Source organism: Canis aureus, chromosome 18 (assembly GCF_053574225.1).
Source record: "Canis aureus isolate CA01 chromosome 18, VMU_Caureus_v.1.0, whole genome shotgun sequence".
NCBI lineage: Eukaryota > Metazoa > Chordata > Mammalia > Carnivora > Canidae > Canis > Canis aureus.
Window position 1 is genome coordinate 51,419,184 of NC_135628.1, and position 18,787 is coordinate 51,437,970.

The window sequence follows — 18,787 nt, forward strand, 5'->3', positions numbered from 1 at the left end:
TTAAACCAAGACTTCTCAGGGAAGTTCAGTGGGAGCACTAACAGAATGGTACCATGCGGCTGGGAACAGCTGGCTCCCAGAACCCCTTCCCAGTCTGCACCAACGCTGTCAGCATAATGTTCATCCCCAGTTGCTCTCTGACCGTTACTATCATGTCACAGCCTGTGTTCTCCTTCATCATCAGCTCTCTTCCCCTCCTCTTACTTTTATACTTAGACACTTGGATGTGAACTCAGATTAAACCTGTTTTTCGGATGATAAAGAGGAGAAACACTGAGAAGCAGTTAGTGAGACAAAGGAGGCTTAGAGTCCTGTTAGTCTACAATTAATTCTCAATCAACCTAAATAGATTAAATATTTATTCCAAACCCATCACAGTCAGAAGTGTATATTATGAAATGTATAACTCTCTTCATAAATGCCCACATATATTTTTTTTCAGCATTCTCTTAGGGTGTTTCAAGAACATAATTTCCAACATCAGGTTCTGAAAAGAAACAATATGGAGAGAATAGAATTGGCCTTGTTCATGCACTTGCACACTGGTTCATTCCTTCCACAAAAATTACCTGCATATCTACAATGTGTCAAGCACTGCGCTGGGTGTACAGGAAACAGAGATAAAGAGAAGAGTATTCTAACCTTCAAGGAGCTCAGTATCTCATAATTTAAAGAGCAAGTACTGCAGATGCTGGAGTTATGGTCCATCCGATTTTGTTTCTCTGGTTGACTTGCAACTAGAATATCAACAAACAGTAATAGCACTTCACCCCATGTGGTTAAGGTATACTTCAATTTTTGTGTGGTTTTATAGTAGCCCAGTTTAATAAACGTGTAGAGAACACTTAAAATGAAAGAGTACAATATAGTTTAAACAATTCAGACTTTGGAAACTTTAGTCTTCAGAGCCAGATCTGGATACCCAAAGTAAGTACTATATATACAAAGTCTTATAAGAATGTATGAAATTCAGAACATTCTTTAGTCTTCATGCCAATTTGAATTAGTATCGCTAGTTTACAAGTCAGCTTAAGAAAGAATATTATGATCCACAAAAAATGTCCTGTTTTTATTCTATAATGATTTAAGGAACTTATCCTGAAGTAATAATGAAAATTGTGGAAAATCATATTTGGATAAGGAATTTATTTCAAAGGTATGTATCACAGTATAAACAATTTATAATTCAAAGGAAGTAATGTCTACTATCAGGAATATTTTAAAATAAACCTGGTATATCACTAGCATCCACAGATGACATGTTACATAATCTTTTTTCAAAAGTGGTTAAAACTCACTTTTGGAAGAAAATATTCTCCCAAACTACAGAAATTACTTAGACGGGTAGGATTTATAAGTGCCTTTGTTTTGTTTTGTTTTTTTGTTTTTGTTTTTTCTATTTTCCAATTTTCCTATAAGGTCAGGATTTTATATATCTAATTAGTATATATACTTTGTTTTTAACAAGGGATATTATCACATTAATGAGCTTAGAAAATATAGAAGGCAATTCATATTTCATTTCACTTTTCTTTATGTTGTTATGTAAATTTCTTGAGTAAACACATTTTTTAAAATTTAGTATTTCTCAAGAATGTGTGTCAATAAAGAATACAAGCTAATCTTGTGTATGTTAAATAAATAAAATATTTAAATATGAAAGAATGCAAAGATAAAGCATCTCCATTCACTATGCATATGTGATTAAATATAAATTAAAATGCTTAATGACTAGTATATCAGCTTAATATACTATGTTTTAAAGTATGCATTCTTATACTTTAAAAAATATTTTAATATCAAACATATTTATATGATTATAATAATATTATTATTACTATTATTAGAAAATTGGTCTTAAGTAATGATATAACATGTCTGAAAATAGCAGACTAAATGATTAAAATGACTAAAATCAAGATGTCGGCAGGGTTGCTATCTTTCTAGAGGTCTTTTCATGCCTTTTTCATCTCTTAGACACTGACTGCATTCCTTGGCTTTGGACTCCCTTCCATCTTGAAAGCCAGCAATAGCCAGTTGAATCTTTGTCAGGTCACATTACTCTGATGTTATCTTCCTCCCCCACATTTGAGGTCTCTATGGTTACATTAGACCACTTAGATAATCCAGAATAATCAACTTACTTTAAAGCCAGTTGATTAGCAACCTTAATTCCATCTGATACCTTAATTCCCCTTTGCCATGTAACATAACACATTCACAGGTTCCAGTGATCTAGAATGTTTGAGTCTGTGGACAGCTGTTGTTCCACTCACCATGGCTGTTAGTTATGGAACTTTACATTATCTATCCAATTAATAAGTTTAAATACACATTGATCTATTTTGATACATCTTTTCTTGCCATTTAAACTTATATTTGCATTGTTAATTAGTGTCTTGGTGTCTTAAATATACACATAAAGCTTTACTAAATTCTTATAGCAAATAATTTGAAGATTTTAACTTTATGTGTATTTACATTTGTTACATAAATCTAGTCTCATTAACCTAGTATAAAATTGCCTGACAAGATACAGGACACTTAGTTGAATTTTAATTTCATATAAACAACATGTAATATCTTGGGATCTCACAAATATTGTATAGAACATATTTATACAAAATCATTATTCATTGTTTATCTGAAATTAAAATTTAACTGACTTTCTCAATTTTTACTCAATGAATCTGGCAACTTTAACCTAATATTTTTTCTTTTAAGTAAGTTTATGGGTGCCCTGGTGCCTCAGTCAATTGAGCATCCAACTCTTGATTTTTGGCTCAGGTCATGATCTCAGGGATTAAGCCTCACATTAGGCTTCCTGCTCAGCAGGGACTCTGCTTAAGGATTCTCTCTCTCCCTCTGCCCCTTCAACCCCACTTGTGCTCTCTCTTTCAAATAAATAAATAAATCTTAAATAAATAAAAAGTAAGTTTAGGAAATGATGACTTAATATATACTGAATTGCGATGTAAAATGGAATAGATATTTTTTTGCTTGTCAGCACTCCATATTGAAATAGAATATTTTAATATTATAAATATTTATAATATTCCTTCTATACATATAAACATATTCCAAGTTTGCTTTGCTATTCGAGGGCATTGAGATTTCATGATGTTATGATAAAATTATATTTTAAAATATAGTTATATAGCTCTTCTTTTGATGTTATTATATGTGCAATTTCATTTCAATAGTGGGAGAGATGACCTGAAAAGGACCAACTATCCAAAAATAAAGATAAAATATTGAAATTGTGAAATAAATAAGAAAACAAAAATTTAAGCTTTGGAGAAAAATGTGCAACAGAGTCCCTTTGTAGCCTACCATTCACTAAAAGGAGCATTAATAAGGAAACTCTGGACATTGTTCCTCTGGAGAACGTAAAGAGAATTTGTAGAATCATATGGAAGACCTCTTACAGGAAACCAACACCCAAACATGAATGTAACTGACAATAGTGGAATGGCTTCAAATAAAAGCTGGAGTTTGTTCAGATTTTAAATGACCAGAAGTAAATATTTGGCTACCAGGAATCAGAAGAAAGTGTGCTGCTATGGCACATGAGACTAACGTAAGCAAGCATCTATGACTTCCTTTTTTTTTAAGATTTTATTTTTTTATTTATGAGAGACACAGAGAGAGTGGGAGAGAGAGAGAGGGGCAGAGACACAGGCAGGAGAAGCAGGCTCCATGCGGGGAGCCCGACTTGATCCTAGGACTCCAGGATCACGCCCTGGGCCAAAGGCAGGTGCCAAACCGCTGAGCCACCCAGGGATCCCCTGCATCTATGACTTCCTAACACAAACTAGAAAACTGGTAGTGAAGTGGGAAGAAAGAAGGCCCTCTGGGATATCATATCATATAGAGTAGCCTTAAATTATGGTAATATTCTGAAAAGGAGAATGTGAAGCAATTTGAAAATGAAGTCATGCTTTATGAATTTATAACATGGGGCTTTAAATTAAAAAATGGTATGACATATATAGTTAACTTTGCCTAAGATATGTTCCAGGAAATATATCAAGTAAATTTTACTACATAGAAATGTATGTTCCCATTGATTGACATTATATTCAGGCTGTTTTTTTCCAGAAAATACACTGTTCATGCTTTTTAATCATATATTACAAATATATCATTTTTAATACACAGTTAAAGATTACTTTCTGATAGAATATATTATTAGTTAAGAGTGGGGAATAGGACAAAAAACCCTTATAAACAAACATAACATCTTCTCTACTATTTAGAGTCATACTGCAGTCATAAAAAGAGTAATAAAAATAACTTTAAACATAAAATCATGTAATAATTTATATTAAATAATTAGGTTCTACTCTTTTAAAGCAGATGAAAGTATGAAACATTTACTATCTCCTTGTGGCTAGATCTACACTAAAAGCACTGGGTGCTGGAGTTAGGGCAGATTTACATAACAAGAATAGAAACTTAAAATGTCTCAAGTATTCAAATACATCAGCACAAAATATGGAGATGGAAGAAGATGCAGAATGTCAAAGCAAAACTTGATGGAACTACCACCCCATGCTGCCTCCATGCAGCTAGACTGAATGCAGTGTAATTTTTAAGTATATTATTTAAATTGGTGTACAGTTTATAACTATTACACATTGTGATCAGTTATAATTGATCCTAAAATATTTTCTGTTTTAGAAATATGTCCTTTATGTTTCAAGATAAATATATATTTCTCTGTTGGTCATACAGGATTCTCCACCAAAAGGAAGAAAACTCCTGGCACCTATAGGTTTTCCATACTCAAATTAAGCCTTAAAATATCATGAGTTACTTTTCAAGAGAATAATAGCTTTCTTTTTTTCAGTTACTTTAAAGTATCAGCTTCCTCCTCTTGTCCGTTGTCCATAAGATGAGTGAAGTTAGGGGGAAAAAAACCACATGGAAGAAAAATTCACCGGTCCATAAGGAAACTTAACTGGCTCTTGCTACCAACGCTATAATTTGTCACAAGAGGCCTGCTTAGTAGACATTATTTCCTTCTCTCTTCCTACGGCATTGTGGCAGAGCAATTTATGATACTGTATTGACTGGAAGCGCAAGGAAAATGTGGTAGAAGAGGATAAGGAACTCACTAATGTGAGGTGAAATAAAAATCAATCCCTAACAAGAGATTACTTTACACGTTAACTTCTCTGGGGTCACATCAAAGTCTTCCAGCCAGTGGCTCATGTATTTCCAGCAGGGGAAATGATCTGAATGATAAACAAGGAGTAATGATGAGTAGAATGTGCCAAAGAAAAGCTAGGTAAATGTGAAACCAGCAAAATCTGATGAGCTAGGAGATGTGTACTATCAGCTATACCTAATAGCCCACCCTTCTTGATTGTTTTTCTGAGCAAAGAAATTTATAAATTAATTAGAATATTGAGTACTGAGTTGCCTTTTTCATTTTCCTGCCTCAGATATCTCTGTAAAACCAAAAGAAACATAATAGGGTTTTTTGGAAAAGGAATTCAGATTCTGGATCATATGTTTGTATCATGCTGTTGATGTGAACACACTTGATTAAGGTTTCTGAGGCTGATGGCTGCCTTAAGCACATTTGTCTTCTGAAATGCTCCATGCATTAATCAGCATCCTTTGCTATATATACATAATCATCTTCATGTGCATTTGCTTAAACATTAGGTCACGCCTCTGAGTGATTGGCCATTTCTTATGTAACTGGCAATTTTCTTTAACAATAAGAGTATCTTAGAATTAGGGCCTTAGAGAAGTGTGAGGAAATCCTGGGAGCAACTATTCCCTAGGCTCTAACATTTCAAATGAGGTTGGAAAAAAAACCACACGGTCAAGCCCTCATTTTATAGATGAGGAGACTGTTTCAGGAAGTTAACTTGTTTTATGAAGGCCACAAGGATGTGAAGGAGACAAGAGCCATTCAACCCAAACGTTTTCCCACTTTTGTCTAACTCACTTTCTGGCACATACTTACTCAGAATTGGCTTCAAAATGTTTACCACTTTTCTATTCACCTAATTCAACAACAGCCTTTTAGCTGACAGCTATTTGCAAAACATACTTATCAAGCCATTGTGGGGTTAGCAAGAAGTGAGAGTCAGGAATAAACGCCCCCCCCCAAAAAAAATATATATATGATTATTGCCTCTACCGAAAGGGTTTGTGGATGGGGATACAACCATAGGTACAAACATAAATGCATAAATGTCAAAGAATACAAACTTGGAAGTGTAAAATATTAGATGCCCAGATAGAGTCCGTGTATGCTCAGAAGCTGTAATGTTTAATAAATTAAAGAAGATTTTAAAGATTGGTTGATTCAATAAGAACACTGGTTTCACTGAAATGAAAGGCTGTCGTAGAAAGGCAAGATTTGAAGTTTGAGCAACTGGTCAAGAGGAAATAATTTAAGAATACTTCATAGAATCTTTGGTAACAACTATAGCAATTTCTATTAAGGAACTATTCTACAATTATCAGTTTAATGTTGGTCTCCTCTACCAGAATTCAAGATGCGTGAAGGCAGGCCACCTCTAGATCCATGAATACTGTCAGCATTAAGCAGAATGAAGGTGTTAAGTAAAAATTGGTTGATTGAATAAATATTTTTTTTAAAAAGTGACAAGCAGAAGCAGCATGTGGAATAAGTTCATGTGGCAGAAATCTGGAAGTCACTCTCTAGGTGCAAGTCCAAGAGGTCAGGTTATATCACCAAGGACACCTAGATTTAGACTAAGGATCTGACCTTGGAAGTGGAAAGGAAAGATTGGATCTAGGAGCAGTTTCAAATGAGTAATACGATTTGTTGACAGTATAGGCAGGGGGAAAGCAAGAAGAAGTCTTCTGTTAAGTCAAAGTGTGGAGCTCTGAAAAACTGGTAATGTTGATAGAAAGGAGGAATTGACATAAAGATTAAGCATAATGGAGAAATATAAAGCAGCAGCTAAAATCAGGAGACGTGGAGTCAAACAGGGTAGGTTCAGCCCCAGGCACAGCTCATGGTAGCAGCGCGAATGCAAAAATTCTTAACTTCTCTGCATCTGTAGGAGATGAAAAGAGATTATTTATACGTTAAGTACCTAGTCTGGTTTTTGGCACACGGGAGGCATTCAATAAATAGTGACTACTTCAAATATGATAAATTTGGATTTTTAGATATCTCAATTTCACAATTTGGGTTTTGGATTACTTTCAGATTCTGGTTTTAGATTGTGTAATTTCACATTTTTGTACATGTAAAAGAGCAGGCACTAAGAAAGCAATTCAAAAACACAAGTGTATCTTTTATAGCAGAAGCCACGTGAACAATGAGAGCTCAAGGGAATGGTGCCTGGGAGAAAGGCCAAAATCAGGGACAAGTTGAGCAGAAGGAAGATGAGATCAAGGAGACAAAGAAACAAAAGATTCAAAGCGATGTGGTTTCCCAGAGTGTCAGGGAGGGGAAAAATATAAGATGGGAGTATCATTAGTGATCACCAATGTGTATGCATGTTGTCTCTATAAAATACACTAGAAAGTAATAAGTGAGGGATAAATAAGTAATTAGAGGGCTTTCTTGGGAGACTGTACTTTATAATCCCTTGTTAGAAACTGTCTGCTCATTGTTGTTTTTCTTACCACCTTCTATACATATTTTTCTTTTTCGTTCCAAATGAAATTCTTTATTTCATGCTTGTTATTGTCAGTTTTTTACAATATGTAGGCAACACAACCAAATGTTCAATAAATTTCTGTTTGATTGGACATTTTAGCACGAGGAAAGTGTTTTGCTGAAGAAAGGACAGTGCTACAGTGATAAGCTGCCTGCTGATGTAAACACTTTATGGTTTTATGACAGGCTCACAATCTACCAATACTCTTTTCAATTCAATTCTATTTGTGTGGATGAGGATTTTGGAGAAAACAGCTGGCAAGAGAAACATATGACATTTAATATTGCCTGAGAAGATGAAATCTACAAAACTCTGTATATGTGTGTGTGAAATGTGTGTGTTTGTGTATACTCACAAAGGTTATATTGGGAGTCGTATTCTACAGGGTTTGGGCCAACAGACAGCAGAAAACATCACATCCCTTGGTATTTTTCCGGAGATACACTTGACTGAACAAATAACCCAGCGACTCTAAAATTCCAATGAAAACATTCGACTGATTGCAATTTTTGAACTAAAAAGATTTTTTCCAAAATGAGAATAACCTCAAGTCATCCTTAACAAACAAACAAACAAATAAACTTACATCAGTGGTATAGGTTTGGATTGGTTCAAAATCACTCCCTGTGAACAAGATTCAGAACACTACCAAAATGGGAACCTTGCAGATAACTGCATGGAAACACTACATGACATTTTAGAAATGATTTTAAAGAGAAACAGCAATAATATTGAAATTTGACTTATTCAGATGTTATGTGCAAGGTACCTGAAGTTACTCAAAAAGGAGACATACAGTAAAGAAAAACTATTGAATGAATTTGGTCACAACCATGACAAATAGAGACAGCCAAAATTACCATAAAATTTGCCCAAGATTACCAGAATATAAAATCCATTTAATACCCAAATTTACATGATGACAATAGTGATTATATATTTAAATTGATTCATAATCATTCAGAAATGACTTTTATTTCTAAAAAAATTTGCCTTTTTATATCAACTATCAAAATTCATTTGAATATCACAGCAGATTTGTTTACTCAAAATCACAGTCCACCAGAGATTCTTTTCCCTTGTGTCCTTACCTTTGCTTTTATCCACACAAACTGATTTATACTCAATGCCACTATTTAGGGCCCAAATATCCTTCTCCATACTTGGTTAGATGCAGTCATCAGCAATTGAAAAGAATCATTTTCTCTCCTTTAGCCCAGAATGGAGGGAAAACAGCAGACTCTTGCTTTAGAGTTAATTAGATAGAATCCTTGTGGTAGCCACACAGAAGGTTGAAATCACAAAAACCTTATAGTGTCAGTGCCTCCCTTCCTACTCTGTCTTCCTCTGTTCCCAATTCAATTGGAAATGAGTCTCTTTTTTGTACTTTCCATTGTCACACGTCAAGCCCCCAATATTTCTTGCCTAGATTTCTTCAATAATCTTCCTATTGTCTATTTTCCTATCTTTGCACACTACAATTCATCTGACTCACCACTGGCTGACAAATCTCACAAAATGGAACTGTACTGAGAAGACAACCATGCTCAGAAAAGATTCAAATATACTCAAATCTCTAGCACATACTCAGGTACAAACTAGACGTTAAGCCCCACAGCAAAATGGCTGCCACTTATCTGACTGCCTTCTTTGGTGTGTACTCTTATAATTTATTGCCCAAAGTACTTTTTCAATGTTAAAGGAGTGGTATTAACAACAGGGCTTATCGAGATATCTAGGTCACCCACCCACCTCTCCTCCTGACTATGCTAAACTCAGAACACTTCCTCAGTTACAGGTTTTACCCACAATGCCCTGACTTTTCCTTCTTTGAAAGTTTAAACCCCCTGCTCCTATTGCCTAGAAGGTGGCTTCCATCTGTTTCTCTCCACCCTTCATGACCTGTTTAATGCACACCTCCTTCATGCAGACTTTCTTGATTCCTCAAAAGGACAGGCTAACTTCTGCTTTTCTCCATCTGTGGCCCTAAGACCTCAGAGTAGGCACTTTGCCTCCATTTATGTTACTCTGCCTTAACTGGTCAACCATGGGCTTGGTTTGGCCCCTTACTGGATCCTAAACAACTGGACAGCAAATTTTGCTCATCTTTGCATTTTCCTAAACACCAAGCAAAGGTTCCTTTTTATAACAAACATTTAACAACTATTTCTAATGAAATGTTATCACTGGCAGTAAACTGATACTTAATATGTGGCCCCTAAAAATATTTATTTAGTAATGGCATTAACCCCAAACAAGAGGAAATTCACAAACTGTTCGTGACAACCAAAAATCTTGAGTCATTTTACAAATTCAAATTCATTCACCCATTTCTGTGTCTAAGTTTCCACAAAATACACATTATCCAACAAAAGCCTGAATATGAGAATGTACATTCATGTTGTCTTAGATAAATTTTTCCTAAAACTTTCACTTAAACCCTTCTATATGCAGTCATTTCTATTTTTATCATATAAATTTACTTATTAAATGAAATAAAATCTAAGTATTTGTAAAATAAAAATCCTTCATCATTCATCTTCCAATATCCTGATACTATTCTAGAGAACTAACACGTTTGAAGAATTTTTGTTTTGTTTTTTTGTTGTTGTTGTTGTTATTTAAATAGTGCACTTATCTCTGGGTTATCACTTTTACACTGTGTGTGTTGACTACTCCAATAAAAGATGAGTGATTTAATGTGCTTGCACAACCCCTCTCTCTGATGCCTCTCCTTAGTCACCACCCAAGTTTTTAAAGTTATATTATTATTTTTAATCTAACAAAGTTTACAATATTTGTATTCACTTCCATAGAAAAATTAACATTTCTATATTTTATACCCAGATTTCTTCTAATATGTAAGACCAAAACAAAAAAGTGACTTTTGTATATGACTACTAAATATTATTCCCTTCAGATTCATCCAAGTAGCATGGTTAGCAGTGCAGAGAAAGAATAACTATAATTATTAACCCTACCTTTTAAGAGGTAATTAGACAGTGGGTCTAATAAGTACTCTTATAATTCCCTTTTAAATTTCTTCATTTCTTCTAGGTTACATGCAAGTGCCACTGTTAATTCGTTTCATATCAGATGTGCTTTTTTGTTGTTGTTGTTGTTGGATTACATCTAGAATAATTCATACATGAGATACGCAGGCATCAGATTTTCTGAGCCACATACATTTTTAGCTTCACATTGATTGATAGTTTGGCTGGCTATACAACTGTAAGTTTAAAATACTTTCCATCAAAAAGTCTTTGCTCATTGCCTTCTAGAACCCAGGGAAGCACGTAAGTTCTGATTTTCATGCCTCATATGTATCTTTCCTCCCCTCCAAAAGTTCTTGGAATTTTCTCTCAATTAGTGCAATTTTAGTGAGATGTGTGGGCTTTTCAATTTTAAAAACTGTCTTTTGGGGCACCTGGGTGGCTCAGTGGTTGAACGTCTGCCTTCGACTCAGGTACTGATCTTGGGGTCCTGGGATCAAGTCCCACATCAGGCTCCCCACAGGGAGCCAGCTTCTCCCTCTGTCTCTTCCCTTTCTTTGTTTCTTCTCAATGTTAGATACATTTTAGAATTCTGTATCTACACTCAAAGTATTTTAACTTTTCCTCAGATTTCCTTATTTCCTTTTTCTCCTTTTCTCCTTGGATTTTCCTCTGATTTTACACTTCACATCTGCACTCCAGTGTGAACCCCAGCTATCCCACATTTATGTCCAGCCACTCAGCTTCTGATTTTCACATTAGTATTTTCATTTCCAGGACCATTTTATTTTCTAATCGATCTTTTCCACAGCAATCTATGCATGTGTGTATGCTCCATATTCTCTTGATTCTTGGAATGCCCATTAAAATTTATTTTTTAAAGAATTCTCTTATATTTTCTGAGTTCCCTCTGATTTTGTTCTGTGTATGTGTGTATGCCTTTTTAAAAAATATTGTTTATTTAATCATAGAGACACACACAGAGAGAGAGGCAGAGACACAGGCAGAGACACAGGCAGGGGAAGAAGCAGGCCCCCTACAGGATGCCTGACGTGGGACTCGATCCCGGGTCTCCAAGATCACACCCCAGGCTACAGGCAGCGCTAAACCGCCGCGCCACCGGGGCTGCCCTCTATGCATCTTTTTAAATTGTGATATTGGGGAATGCCTGGGTGGCTTGGTGGTTGAGCGTTTGCCTTTGGCTTTCGTTGTGACCCCGGAGTCCTGGGATCGAGTCCCACATCAGGCTCCCCACAAGAAGCCTGCTTCTCCCTCTGCTTATGTCTCTGTCTCTCTTTCTGCATCTCTCATGAATAAATACAATCTTTTTTAAAAAAATAAAAATAATCAGTCAATTGTGATACTGGTTTTCAGTTATCATGACATGCTTGGCTGTAGTATGATTATGATTTAGGACAGGTTGATTGATAAGGATTACTGGCAGGGTCCACGTTCCTTTGATGTGAGGGCAGACTACAGACCTGTGTAGGGTGACTCTTAACCTGACTGGCTTCTCTCAGAGATGCATGGCTACAGGCACACAGTTTGGGGACCTACCACAGAAGGAACTTTTTCTAAGAGTTAAGAAATGTATCATGTCTCTATCTTGTATAGAAGATGTATTTCAGATTTCCCACCTGTTCATGTCTGTCTGAAATAAAGTTACTTCCAATTTTGCTTCATTTCTCTCTCAGTGTCTTATACTCACACAAGGAGCATAAGATAATTCTACCATCAGACAATTCCCATTTTTTAGAGCAGAATTCTGTAACATCTGTACTCTATCCTTGTTAAGTTAGAACAGAAAGAAAAAGCAAGGGGCCAACCTGTCCCAGCTATTTTGAAATGCAGCTCTTGACATAATTTTTCTGATGGTCACTCCCATGCCCAAGTTGGGTCTTTATACTAACCTTAGGTTTAGAAATTATTTGAGACTATCACGGTAAGAATCATTTCTGTTGCTTGGGCTGTGCTGTCCTTCTTTTAATTTCTCTATAAATCATACCCATTTGACTTTTATTTTTCAGGATTTTCTCAAATTGTTCTACCTTCTGTTGGCTCTAAAAATATAATGGTGTCCTCTTATTTTCTCTCTCTTTCCTGTCCTCCTTTTCTTCCTCTTTTCTCTCCTTCTCTTTTTATTTCTTTTTTTTTTTAAACATCATTGTTGCCTTAGAGGAAAAAGATATATATATATACGTTTGTGGCAGCCCATACCCTGAACCAGAGGCAGACTAAGTTTCTTTTTATATATATATGTATATATATATTTCTTTTAATGATGCCAATAAGTCTGCTTTGCATTTATATTTAATAACTGGGAATTTATACAATATAAATAAATAAAAAATAAATAAGATACAAATAAATATTTGGTTAAATATTTTTCTACACTTTGGGGTGGGTTGTACTAACCACATGATACTGCATTTAAAGATTTTAAAAAGTTTCATAGCATAAAAATGTGATATGGTTACAGCCAAAGGAACTATTTGCTTGCAATCTGCTCTTCCTGGCACCCTCTGTGCTCCATAAGATATAAGCATCTACTGAATCATGGAAAATGCAATTTGAAGTTACACAAGTAAATTAGTCACTGCATTCTGTACTATCAACAGTCTGGGGTGTCATTAAAGTTCTGTCTAGATAGAAGAAAAATGAAGTCTATTTGTATGGCATTCCCCCTGAACATTTTTGAAATAAGGTCATGGTCACTATGACTAAAAAAAATTCACAGTTTAGTCTTCATCAAATCTAGCAGTCTAGCATTTTAAACATATTAAGAAAGCTAAACCATTTTCATAAGATGAGTTAGCTGAGGACTTAGTTCCCAGGTTGACTCTAATCGTATAGTTGATTAAATTATTATAATCTGGCCATAGAAAATTCAAACCCTTTGTAAACTCCATTTCAATTTAAAAAAAAAAAAAAAGAGAGAGAGAGAGAGAGAGATGAATGAGTAAATACCACAATCTCACTAACAGCCAAATTAAGTAGCCCTAGGCCTCACAGTTTTTCAGAGCCCCCAGAAAAGAGGAGGATCATGGACTCTAAGCAAGGTTCATTGAGCAAATATTCCTTTATGCTGTCAAGTAAGATAGGCATCCCCCAAAAGAATTGCCCTAAATGTGTAAGTTGGCAATTTTCTGCAGCAGTAATATGGAACACAACCGGGGGAAAAAAAAAGTAATAAGCCTGGCTAGGGCAGCATTCCCTAGGAGAGCCACTTAACAGGCTGGCCTATGCTGTGCCCTAGAATCTCCTTATTTCATTTTTTCCTTCTGTATCTTCATAAGCATATCATTTTAAGTGAGTGCGCAAACGAGATTACATAAATGTTTTCTTTTCTTGTTGCCTTTCCTTTTTTCCTTTTCTATGTGGTTTTCCCCTTCTAGAGTTGATTGCAACTCTGGTATGACTGATTTTGCCGGGACATCATCTACCACGATACCTGAAATAGATGTCCCAATGGGTGGCACCATCCCTTGGGACGCTGCAAAGCCTTCAAAGGGATCTGCTTCAAATGACTGTAGGTTGGCAGGTAAAGAAAACACTCTTCTGTTTCCACTTCCCTCCTGTCTAAGGACATGATGCACTGCTGAGAGAGACACATGTGGCTGGAGAACTACCTCTGGCTGCTCCCTTCTGAAAGTCACTTCCATTGTTGTCTAGGGTACACTGAAGGTTGCTCAGCCTGTTATTTTCTCACCTCAACTATTCCCTAAAGCAGGAATTTTATTATTCTCTTCCAAACTAACTCTCACCATGCTTGTTAGAGTTATGCACTTCTCAAATCTTACCTATTTCAGAAATTGCTTTCTGATGACACCTCACTTTCTTCCAGTATTTTAGGCTAAATGTATGAAGGCAGTTACATGTTGCCTCAGGTACAATTCTCTCTTCCCTTTGTCCAAGTCCTACAGAGTCTGGTTGCCCTCTTCAGTCTACTTAATCTGCATGGTCTACCCCCTGGAGTAAGTCTCTATGTTCAAGGAAACACATCCAGTGAGGGTGCTGCACAGACATGGTTTCAAGGGCTGGGGATGTTGAGGCAATTATCTGGTTCAATATGAATGTATTCGGTCATCAAACACATTCTTTCTTGAGACTCTATGTTGGCTCAGCCCTTGACTCAGTGCTAAGGATATGACAGTGAGCAAAACCAAAAAAAGGTCCCTGCCCTCATGAATTACAGCTGAAGGGTAGCAACCACCAATGTTTTAATGGTAGCTTATCACATGCTAAACACCAGTCATAATTTAGCTCTTGAAATTCTCAGCAAAACTACCATACTGTTGGGGGGATGCCTGGGTGGCTCAGCGGTTTAGCGCCTGCCTTGGGCCTGGGCGTGATCCTGGAGTCCCTGGATTGAGTCCCGCATCAGGCTCCCGGCATGGAGCCTGCTTCTCCCTCCTCCTGTGTCTCTGCCTCTCTCTCTCTCTATGTCTATCATAAATAAATAAATAAATCTTAAAAAAAAAAAACAAAAAACTATCATACTGTTGGGCTGGTGAGACTGGGGACCTCAAAACCGCCGACCCCAGGCCAGCAACCTCCCAATAAAGCCGCCTTGCCCCCCACTCCCATCTTCCTGCCAACGCTGCCTTGCTGCCCTACTGTAACTTAGCTTACAAGACCTGTAACCCTTGTCCTAGTCGGAATGCCACCCTGCCCCCATCCTCCCGCAGAAAACTCTTTATAGGGATCCCTGGGTGGTACAGCGGTTTGGCGCCTGCCTTTGGCCCAGGGTGTGATCCTGGAGTCCTGGGATCGAATCCCACGTCGGGCTCCCGGTGCATGGAGCCTGCTTCTCCCTCTGCCTGTGTCTCTGCCTCTCTCTCTCTCTCTCTCTCTCTGACTATCATAAACAAATTAAAAAAAAAAAAAAAAGAAAGAAAACTCTTTATATACCCTCCCCTGCAGTTTGCCAGGGCGCAACTTCCCTGGCCCGCGAGTTCCCCGCTGTCTCCCCCCGCCCTCCCCGCCTTGTTGAGGCCGCGGAACCTCACCCAAGAGTGCGTCCCATTAAAAGCTTGTTTCAACCAACTTTTGCCTGGCCTCTCTATTCCATTTCACTACCGATTGGATTAAACCTGACACATACGTCATCTATTAAGTACAAAAAAAAAAAAAAAACCACCATAATGAGACGACAGAAGTTTGAGGTTTTTGTTTTGTTTTAAGTCACCCACCTTCCTGCTTTTTCCTAGAGGATATGAACTCAAGTCTGCTCTAGTTCAAGAATAGGGCTGGGTGCAGATGGCAAGGGACTGCTTTATATTGCTATGTGAATTTGCATTCTCTGGGAGAATTTATTATTATCTTCAGATGTGTAGCCCTTGCCTACATTTCCCCAGCCAGTTTGGCAGAGTCAGGATTGGAACCCAAATTCACTTTCTCCAGAGCTTATGCTCTTCCCTACTCCCCTCATCCATCTCTGCACCCCCACAGGCTTCTGCCTTTTGATAGACAGTAAAAGAACGAGGGAGGGATGACGAGGCAAAAGTATTTGATTAATTCTATCAATTCTCCTTTGTTCTATGTATGCTAAACAGAACTCAGACAAGTATTATAATTCCTTTTTGCCTTTCTCCCTACATATTTAGCAGCCCTATTTCAGAATAAATGGTAATGACAATTTTTTTTAAAAAAATGCATATGGCCCATTATTGAAAGAAGAAAATTTCTCTTTCAGGAAAAAAAAAAAAAAGGAAACTGTTGTAATGGGGATCAGTATAAGATGAAAATAGAACATTCCTATGACATCCCAGTCTAACTTAAATCAGAAATAAGCATTATAATATTATATTAGATTGTTCTTGTGTAAGGCAGTCCATTCACATATTGGGTGGTCATTCGCTGGGAAGGGACTACATGAAAGGCTCTGTTAAGAGACATATTCACTCAGATACACATCTGATGGCTACTGCTTCCCCTCCAGGAATTTTTCAAGGCTGACATTTGCAGGTGAGAGGAAGAAATGAAAGGGTGGGAGCATGCAGAGGAAGCAGTCTAGGATGATTCCCAGATTTCTGAGTTGAACTACTGGATGATGCTGCACCAGAGGAAGAAAGGCTGCTTTGGGAGATAGGTGGTTGTTGTTGTTGTTGTTTTGGACATTTTTGAGGTATTATATTTCCTACTTTAAGGGTATTTTGTTTTGTTTCTGCTCAATGAATTGGCTAAAGCACTGTGCTCCTTGGAGCTTGGCAATATCATAACCTTTGTCTGATTATCTCAGCTTTATGAGTGCAATTAGAGGTGGTAAAATGTATATTCAAGAGATTTCTGCCATCCTAACAGCCCCTCACCATCCCTGAGGACTTTTTTTCCTTATAATTACATTATTTATATTTTACTTTTTTTTTAATCTTTTCAGCATAATTATGAGTTTGTGTGAGTCTACTTTCAGTCTCAGTGTGTCCACCCCTCCTTCACAACAACTTTTGTATAGGAAAAGAAAAAGTGCATTTATACTACAGCTAGTAGAATGCAGCAGTAGGCACAAAGCTAATAAATGATGTCATTAAAATCTATTGGAAAAATATAATTCAACTTATTTTAAAATCTAAAAAAAATGTAGGGAAATTAAATGGAGTTTTATCATTGAATAAACATTTACTTTACAGAGGTGTCTTCATGAATGCTAAAATGGACCTTTATAATTTTATTTTACTCAGGGGTTTTCCAAAAACAATCTGTCTATATTATTCAACTAATTTTACCTTTTATTCCTACTACTGTTACCATTTCAGGGATACCTGTATGGTCAGATGAGTTTTTCTTTTGTCGATTACTCTAAGAAGCATAAGTAAATACGTAGTGAAAGAAATTTTGCTCTTGTGCTGTCTCCTGTGTTACAAATTCTACATCACTGATGTACAATTACATGATGCATAGCTCTCTTTTTTGCTTTCTCATCTCAGATCTGAATCCTCACCGTGTTCCCCTGCCCTTGAGCTTGATCTTCTCCTGCCTTTGAGCCTGGCACTTTGCTGGTGCTGGCAGGCATCAGGCAGGCATGGGCTGGGAGCCAGGCTTACAAGGAAGGCTCCGGGAAGCAGACTGACATGGGCTCAATAATTAGCACAATACTGGACACAATGCTCGATAAGGATCTACTGAATTAATGGATGTGTGTACTGCCTGACTGCTACAAACACTTCAAGTTGATAACATGGGCTAATTGGCGGAGCATTATAAATGAGAATGGAGGACTGACCAGCTCTTTGGTCCTCCAAAGTCAATAAAACTTATGTAAAGCCTTCTTTTAAAGACATAGAGCTTTATTCACCTTTAATATCTGTGTCAACAATTTTAGCAAGGTGAAAAATATAAATATTCTCATGCATTTTGTGTATTGCTACTTTGAAAGAGATTAACAGGTAGCAAATTTTAGGTAAAGCCTTAGGATAAATGTAATTATATTACATAAAGTACCTCAGTAGCCAAACCTTAGCTACTTATAATAGCTCTTGATGTAGAGCAGGTCCAGATTCAGCAACTCCAAAACTCACTAAATAATTTGAGGACTTCACAATGTTCTGAAAATTCCTACAATTAGCATTTCTTCCTGATTTCTTTAGTCTTTTCCATATTCAGTTATATCATGAAAACAAAATAAATCCAATTAACATGTTTTATCATTTGTCTTACAATGTGGTTTTTTGACTTACTTTGATTCCAAAAAGCCAAGAGGGAAAAAAAAACATTTTATCTAACATTCAGTCATATTTCCATAGGTGTGGATATATCTAGCCCCAAAAGTTTATACATAAACTCCAGGTTTTTGAAGGATGTACCGTGGAGCCCATAGGTTCAGCAGCACTCTGCCACCCCAGCATATTCACCTGTCCATTTCTTCTTAAAATTCTTCCTATCTCCATCACTGCTGTGAGGGGACAGCTACAACTTAGCATGGTTGGGATCCCTGGGTGGCGCAGCGGTTTGGCGCCTGCTTTTGGCCCAGGGTGTGATCCTGGAGACCCGGGATCAAATCCCACATTGGGCTCCCGGTGCATAGGGCCTGCTTCTCCCTCTGCCTATGTCTCTGCCTCTCTCTCTCTCTCTCTGTGACTATCATAAAAAAAAAAAAAAAAAAAAAAAAAAAAAAAAAAAAAACTTAGCATGGTT

General features: G+C 36.8%; 1 protein-coding gene across 6 annotated transcripts in view; it reads right to left on the reverse strand.

The window, feature by feature from the left end:
* The window catches only part of GRM8 (glutamate metabotropic receptor 8), a 736,117-nt gene that overhangs the window by 64,485 nt on the left and 652,845 nt on the right, over positions 1–18,787 (reverse strand). The window contains exon 10 of one of the 6 annotated variants that reach the window (XM_077857199.1): positions 4,327–7,049. The exons of the other annotated variants lie outside the window; for them this stretch is intronic. Coding sequence (XP_077713325.1) covers positions 7,035–7,049 — 15 coding nt within the window. The 3' untranslated portion in view covers positions 4,327–7,034. Of the gene's footprint in view, positions 1–4,326; positions 7,050–18,787 lie in introns of those variants that run through there. 6 annotated transcript variants of the gene reach the window in all.